The 8,553-nt window shown below is 40.5% G+C and overlaps 1 protein-coding gene across 2 annotated transcripts in view; it reads left to right on the top strand.

Annotated features, from left to right (window-relative positions):
- PPP6R1 (protein phosphatase 6 regulatory subunit 1) overlaps positions 1-8,259 on the top strand; it is a 176,625-nt gene extending 168,366 nt beyond the window's left edge. For both annotated transcript variants that reach the window (XM_040325727.1, XM_040325728.1), the window contains 2 exons: positions 5,702-5,826; positions 7,442-8,259. In XM_040325727.1, coding sequence (XP_040181661.1) covers positions 5,702-5,826; positions 7,442-7,445 — 129 coding nt within the window. In that variant the 3' untranslated portion in view covers positions 7,446-8,259. The remainder of the gene's footprint in view (positions 1-5,701; positions 5,827-7,441) is intronic.
- Positions 8,260-8,553: the final 294 nt, after the last annotated feature.

Below are 8,553 nucleotides of genomic sequence, written 5' to 3' on the forward strand. Positions count from 1 at the left end.
TACCAGTATGTGCTATGCACTCCAGTGGTGGTCTTAGGCCTAGACTTCTATCACCTGGCGCTCCCAGGGTTCCACCTTCTGATGAATTTATTATGTATCGATGGCCAGAGACCAGGCTATATCTATGACATATGAATTGTTGGCTTTGGTGCATAGGCATCAGTTGCATATGTATTGCTGTTGGATATTCGTTGAATACACTATGAATCTGACCTCATGTTTCAGCTGTATGTTATGTCTATCTATGTAAATACTCGACATTGGAGCTTATGCTTGTGTTATTTGGTGTATATTCTTTTGGTACCATTGTGGTTCAATTTCTTGACTGTGCATATGTATTAGATTAAATGGTCTGCTTGAAGTATAGCCCTCATTTGTATATGTGGACTTATGAATTTGTGAGGTTTTTACCTGACCTTTACATTGTGATCTGCAATCTGCTATATGTTGTCTTGATGCATTAATGTACATTGACAACTGGGATGTAAATGGTTTAGAGATGAACTTTATGTAATGGCTTAGTACATATATACATACATGTTTCACCATCTATTACATTATGTGTATGTGAAGAGATATAGATATTTGATATTACATTAGTCATCTTTGTGAGATGCTTCTTTGTTGCAGAAGATTTGTTGTTGTTTCTAGTATGAATACACCTCAATACTGGTCTTGTGTATTCTACAGGGTCCTTTTACTTTAATGCTTTATGTACATGGCTTTGGAGGGCTTTTGTCTTTCCATATGTACTTGAAAGGCCCACATAGTTTGCTGCTGAGCTTTCATTCAGCAGAGGATACTCTCCCCATGCCTGAATCTGGTAAAGGGTTAGGCTGAATTCAAACCTGAGCGTTTCGTTTTTAGGCAGAAAGATGCATGATTTTTCTGTTTTTTTTTACAGGTCAAAAAGTCACCATTTTTTCAAAAAAAGCTCCAAAATGTTTTTGAGTTTCAGGCGACATGGAGCGGAGAGGTGAACCATCTCCATAGAGAATAATTGTTTTTTTTTTCTCCTCCAGCATTTTGGAGCTTCAGGCTACAAAATGTTGAGGTGTGAATGGGAGCCTTTGAGGTTATGGTTACAGTCATCTACCAGTACCATGTAGGTGAACTGAAGTAGGACATTTTTTTTTTCCCCAAGCATATAACTTGTAAAGTGAACTTGGGTTTCGTCTTCATATGTGTGTATTTTTGGTGTTCTTCCTCCGGCTGAGGTCTTAACATTGTAGTTGAATATGTGAAGATATATCGATTGCAACACTGGGCCCTTTACATGTGGCTGTTCACTATAATCTTTCCAAGGGGTCTATGTTTTTATACAGCATATAAGCTTATATTCTGTGGTGTAAAGGAGTTATGGCCAGTTTGCTGCAGATGCAGGCCAACGCATTCATTTGATATGTTCCCTGAAAAGCACATTGTATATGGGCAGGAATATGGCCTGTATAGGGTTATTATGTGTTGCTATCACTCTAGCCCTTATACCTGACCTGGGTATGGTTAAGTTCAGTACTACAGTATATCTTAAAATAGCATCATGCGTCTCATTTACTTAGCCAGCCTAACAGAACAGCTATAGCAAGTCAATATGAAACGTTCTGTAGGCCAGTCCTCTGAAGTAATGATCTGCATTACTTTACATGCACCAGTATCACAATGTGCCATATGGTACTGGAGTGGAGTCAACTTCAAACATTGGGCATGGCTCCTGTAATTCGTAAAATAGTCATGTTTATTATTTAACCAGTTCCTTTCCAAACATTGACATAGCTGTTGTACCAGCATTCAGAGGGGAGAAAGGTCATAGGTATGGGCATATGCGTTTTGGGTATGTAGTCATTGGGACAGAGATCTCTAGAGAAATACAAAGGGCCTATTGTGTAGATGCCCTTCAGTATCTCTTGTGAGTGAGTGAGTGAGAAACTTGTATAGCGCAACACATGCGAACTGAATCGCCTCTGGGCGCTTAGTAAGGCCTTCCTCTGAGTGAACTTTTTGATCTCGGAAGAGAAGGGTTTTTGATCCTTCTCCTGAAGCCAAGGTGGTTCACCTCCATCGTATGTGGTTGGTAGAGCGTTTCACAGTCTAGGTCCTTGGACTGCAAATCTTCGTTCTCCTTTGGACTTGTATCTGGCTTGGGTATCTGGAGTCGTTTTTGGTTGGTGGGATCGTAGAACGCGATAGGTTTTGTGAGCTTTTATTTTTTTCGCATAGATATATGGGGGGGGTGCGTTTCCTTGCATACACTTTGCCGTTAGGCAGAGTGCTTTAAAAAGTGATTCTGTCTTTACTGGGAGCCAATGAAGGGATCTCAGTGAAGGGTGAGATTGATTTCCCATAGTTTTTTTTTCCCATCCTCATATCGAGCAGCCGTATTTTGAACGACTTGCAGACGAGTGATTTGGTAATTGGGGAGGCCGAGAGAGGGCAGTTGCCTAGTCAAGTCTGAGTTGATAATTGTACCCACCACATTGCTGTGGTCTTCTTTTGGAATAAAGGGGGTGAGTCTGCGTAGAAGGGCGCTGCAGATGGTGGGATCCACTGACCACCGTCCCTATTTGTGCATCCATTGTCATGTTGGGTGTCGAAAATTACTCAGAACTTTTGACTTTGTTGCTAGGGGTTGATGGTTTTACCCAGAATGGGCGGGGGTGTCCATGTTGTTACTGAGATGATTTTTCCGGTTGGCGTGAAACAGGAGAAGTTCTGTTTTTTGAGCCGTATGAATCGTTTTAATCTTGTATGAAGATTATTATGTAGGGTGCGAGTTATAATTGTATCTGAATGTTCTTGCATATTACTCCATATTCAGTGTATTGTTATTTACTATGCATGGTATAGCAGAGCTGTAATTGACCAAGTAGGTTTCATAGTTGCTGTCTAATGCTAACCTGACTGCATGATAGTACATGGGAAAGTCTCAAAACCTTTCCTAGAGGAAAAAGATGGTGGCCAGTGCCTCTCGGTGTACGGTGCATCCTTTGAAGTTTCCAGGCCTTCTCCTAGGGTGCCAGCCTCTTGCATGGCCCCTACCAGATAGATCCTCCCCTGGTCGCCTTCATCAAGTGGCCTCCTTCCACAGATGGAAAGCACAGGATCTCCTCTGTGGTACAGGCCCCACCAGACAACTGGGCCCACCCAGACAAAGCCGTAGCCCCGGGCCAACGTGGTCCCGGAGCCAGGATTCACAACGCACACCTGGCGAGGCGGGCAACGAGTCTCCCTGTCCATTCATTTCCAGTGCAGAGCTGAGAAGGGGACTGGGGAATCTGTGTCTTTAGTCCCTTTCTCTGTCTCAAAGATGAGATATCGGGGTCTGTTATGACCCCTGATATCTCACCAAAGCCCCCCAACAGGGGCTAAGAAAAAAAATGGCAATAAATAATAAAAATAATTGTAAAAAATAATACATATTAAAAATAAAAAACACAACCGACACATCCATTCCCTCCCCCCCCCCCCCCCCCAAGAAACATTGTAAAAAAACAACAAAAAATTGTGAAATATTTAAATTGTAAAATAAATAAAAATACTGACACCATGACATTAAAAAAAAAGTATCGGTATCTAGTCGAGTACTTGAAAAAAAGTATCAGTACTTGTACTCGGTCTTAAAGTGGTATCGGGACAACCCTAGTTTTGCACAAAAGTTATACCATTTACAAAATGGGGGATAGTTTTATGGCATTTTTTTTTATATTTTTTTTTTTACTAGCAATGGCAATCAGTGATTTTTTTCGTGTCTGCGACTTTATGGCGGACACTTTTGACACTTTTTTTGGACCATTGTCATTTTCACAGCGATCAGTGCTTTAAAAATGCACTGGTTACTGTGAAAATGGCACTGGCAGTGAAGGGGTTAACCACTAGGTGGCGCTGTAAGGGTTAAGTGTTTCCTGCATTGTGTTTTCTAACTGTAGGGGGGATGGGCTCTGTGTCGCATGACACCGATCTCCGATTTGAAAAACGACATTAAAAAATACGACATTAAAAATTGCAGCATGTTTGAATTTTTTTTTTGTCGTTTTTCAGAAGCCGAAAAACTATGTGAAGCCCACACACACGATTTTAAATGACGTTTTTTTTTTTTTAATGCCGAAAAAACGACCATGTGTACGCGGCATAAGAGTTCTTTAATTGAAAAGTAGATCCTGTCATAAAGAGAATTTCTACTACTACCTTTTCTTTATCGTACACCACGGGAAAAGAGCATCTTAATATTCATTACGAATAAGATTATGCTGCCACCTTCAGGTTAATTCATTATGAACCAATTTTTTGCGTAATGAGGAGACCCTTTTGTATGTAATTAAAGATCGGACTGTAATCAGAGGGGCAAGAGTGGCATCCATACACAAGAGGGTGCCAATGTTTGTTCAGAATATTGCAAATTTGTGTATGTTGGCAAAGTATTTGGTAATAACTCTAGTCGTGGTATTTTTCTGAGTTTTCCTCTGTGAAAAAAGTAAATTGAGGCATACTTACTTTTTGCCTTTTTGTAGGCTTTTTTAAGAATATTATTGGAATAACCTCTTGTGTGTAATTCTGGTGTTTTTTTATTTTGCAGTGTTTGAATCTCCTTTTTGAAAAGGGGCACATCACTCGGCAATTACGCCTTGCCTGGATGTAATTGCCCTTAAGGAATGGAGGTAAATGGTGCAGAATAGTATTGGCCCTGCTGTTGGTTTGCAAAATAATTTGCTATGTAAGTTGCTATATAAGTAACCTTCAGGGAGTTTTTGTATTGTCAAGTCCAAAAATGTTATTTATAACAGATGGATTGTGGGACATTGTAAATTTTGAGATTGAACATGTTGTTAAAATTGATATATTCAAATAATTGTTTCAAGAAGTGTGACTCATCCGTCCCACAAAATTAGAGATATCTATGTAATGATACCAGGCAAATGCATGGCTCGTATACATTTATGCTGACTCATCTGAAGTGTTCCCACTTCCCCAGGTTCAGGTTGGCATAGGAGGGAGCACATGATGTGCCCATGGCCACCCCCTGCACCTGGAGATAGTGGGAATCAAGAAAGGAGAAAAAAATGATGCTCCAATATGAATTCAAGGCATGCTAGGAACATATTTGACTCGTGTGCGGCCGAACTGACTCTCCCCGGAGATTTTCAGTTAGACTGCCTCTGCCCGGAGACAATGGGTCTACCTGGGGGGTTGTTAAAATTCTTTGTGCACTTTTGTGATTTTAGATTTTTAGGCTGGGCTGGGCCTCTTCTATGGGTCACAGGAATGTAATTCATTTTGCACTCCTGTGATCCATTTTCAGCAGAGAGCGGTCTGAAGTTCACTCTCTGCTGACGTCCATCAAGATTCAGTCCAGGCACCGTGTCATCCTGACTCTGGAAGTCTGGATTCACCAGGTGCCTGGACTGATAGGCAGCCTCTCAGCAAGCCGCTGAGACGGCCCGCTCCACAGCTCAGCGCTCTAGTGAGCGTGGAGGAGCAGAGCTGCTGATTTACAGGCAGCAGCTCTCCGCTCGGGGAGGGGGGGATGGGTGAAGAGAACCAAGCCATTGGCGGCGTTCGTGGCTCGGTTCTCAGTGAAGAGGCAGCAGGGGAAAGATGCTGCATCCACCTAGGTAAGTATGATTATGGGATAAAATAATCCCATACTTCTCTCAATCTCCAATGAAAAAAAATCCTGCATAGTTGACTGACTGTTCTCTTGTTGCATAGGGTTGAAGAAACGGCCCCATCTACCTCGAAGATGGATCATTTAGAAGACTCTAAACAACAGAGCGTGAAATTAGAAAATGACAGTTTAGATACAAACTGTAATGAAAAACAGCCAGAAATTCGGTAAGAGAGGCAGTAATTTACTTACACATTTACAGCTTATATTATTCTTGTAAAGATTTCAGCGTTCTGCTTACTGACAAACCTTGCCCACCACAGGAAGGGGCTGAATATTCTCCAATATCGTGAATACCTCTCCTTTTATTGAAAAGGGAAAGTAGAATGCAGACACTGCTCTAGGGCTTAACCATTTTAACACCAGCATGTTACCACCCCCCTCTCTTTCCCAGGCCATGTTTCAGATTTAGTCCTGTGATAGTTTGTCTGAACTCTGTAATAAGTGATTGCTTCTATTAGCTGGAATTGGTGAAGATATTGATGTGAACCAACAATGCACTAACTAGCTTAACCACTTTAAGCCCGGACCAATATGCAGCTAAGATGCCCAAAGGCGTTTTTACAATTCGGCACTGCGTCGCTTTAAACAGGACAATTGCGCGCTCGTGCGACGTGGCTCCCAAACAAAATTGGCGTCCTTTTTTCCCCACAAATAGAGCTTTATTTTGGTGGTAATTTGATCACCTCTGCGGTTTTTATTTTTTGCGCTATAAACAAAAATAGAGCGACAATTTTGAAAAAAATTCAATATTTTTTACTTTTTGCTGTAATAAATATCCCCCAAAAACATATATAAAAAAAAAAATTCCCTCAGTTTAGGCCGATACGTATTCTTCTACCTATTTTGGTAAAAAAAAAAAATCGCAATAAGCGTTTATCGATTGGTTTGCACAAAATTTATAGCGTTTACAAAATAGGGGATATTTTTATTACATTTTTACTAATTATTTTTTTTTTTTACTACTAATGGCGGCGATCAGCGATTTTTTTTCGTGACTGCGACATTATGGCGGACACTTCGGACAATTTTGACACATTTTTTGGGACCATTGTAATTTTCACAGCAAAAAATGCATTTAAATTGCATTCTTTATTGTGAAAATGACAGTTGCAGTTTGGGAGTTAACCACAGGGGGCGCTGAACATGTTAGGCTTCACCTAGTGTGGTTTTACAACAGTAGGGGGTGTGGCTGTAGGTCTGACGTCATCGATTGTGTCTCCCTATAAAGGGGATGACACGATCGATGCGCCGCCACAGTGAAGCACGGGGAAGCCCCCGTTCTTCAGCTCCGGGGAGCGATCGCAACGGAGCGGCTTATAAACGAATAGCCGCGCCGTCGTCCCGGATCGCTCCCCGAGGGAATCCGCACGCAGCGGGGGGGGTCCCGATCGGACCCCCCACCCACTAGAAGGCAAGGACGTATATATACGCCCTTCTGCCTGTCCGTGCCATTTTGCGGACGTAAATAGTCGTGCGGGCGGGCGTTAAGTGGTTAAAGGAACCTATTTAGAAAATAAAAAACTAACCTTTACAACCTGTTTAAAAGTTAAAACTTCAGTTTCAGAATTTTTTTTAAAACTTACTGTGAGAGCCAAACGTAGTTTTATAATTTTTGTCTTTTTTCTTTTTAAAGTATGGACCAAATGATCTTTTAGAAAAGTACATAAAGGATTGCTTTAAATAGCATATTATGTTGAATGTCACAAAACGAAAGCAACGCACGAGTAATGTGTTACTAGTTTTAAATTACTGTTGTATTAATTTTTGTTTCTGTTTCAGATAAACATTATATTCTTCCTCTGGCATCAAAAACAGATGACTGCATATCCAAAGATCTGCTTTGAGTCTTCGCACAGATAACAAAACAGGTCAAGGCCAAGCCTTTACCTTCTTACAAAAGGAAGAGAGGGGATAGTACAACGAATACTCTTTCATCCCTTGTGTACACGAGCAGTATGGATTGTACAAGCAAAAGACAAATGGACAACCTTTGACCCCCTTTTTGTTGCCACAGGAATGTATGGCTGTCATATGTGTGTGTATGTGTAGATATACACACACAAGTACATATGTGTATATTTTCCCACAGATGATATATCATCAGCAGTAAATGATTAAACTAAAAATGAATGATATTTAAATTATTTTATTTTACGCATTCAGATGTCCAAAATGTAACCTGGCTTAAGCACAAGAAGACAATACCAAATGATTCTTATGTCCCATCTCTTTTTCCGGCCCCCTAAAAATCAAGTAGATCTCTATGCAGATGTGTGCAATGCAGTAGATTTGATCAGAAGGTAATATCTCTTCTGCATTGTGCTTTGCACACTTGTGTTATTTCCACCTGTTGCAATGCATTTGTCAAACGCCTTTTGATAAAATGTAAACTTGACCTTTGACAGTGTCAGGACTGTTTGTACTATATCTATAGGCATCACATTCTCTTATCTTTGTTAGCTTTTGTAAAGTAGTTACCAAAAAAGCCTAATGAAAATTCTTCAATCCCAAGCTGTTAGATTCTCAGTACCCTTAGCAGTGCCTTATTGTCATCCCATAAACATGTGACCCATTAAAATGTATTAAGATTAACATTACCCAGCCTATGTGTATATTGTGCTTCATAAACCTAAAAGATCACAATAGCATTAACCTTACTACATTGAAAATTACTCTGCTGGGTAGATATTGTCTGCTTCAGGGTTTTCCATACAGTAATTAATGCATGAATAATTGGTGTTATTACAGGATAAATATATTTTCGTTAAACTTACCAATGAAAGGTTCTATAAGTGACCAAGAATTGCAGGCTCAGTCATTCTAAAATGGATGCATTTGCTTATGACAGATTCTGGTGAATTGAGCTCTTTTTTGTCCTGGAGCATCACATA

Source organism: Rana temporaria, chromosome 10, assembly GCF_905171775.1.
Source record: "Rana temporaria chromosome 10, aRanTem1.1, whole genome shotgun sequence".
In the NCBI taxonomy this organism is placed as follows: domain Eukaryota; kingdom Metazoa; phylum Chordata; class Amphibia; order Anura; family Ranidae; genus Rana; species Rana temporaria.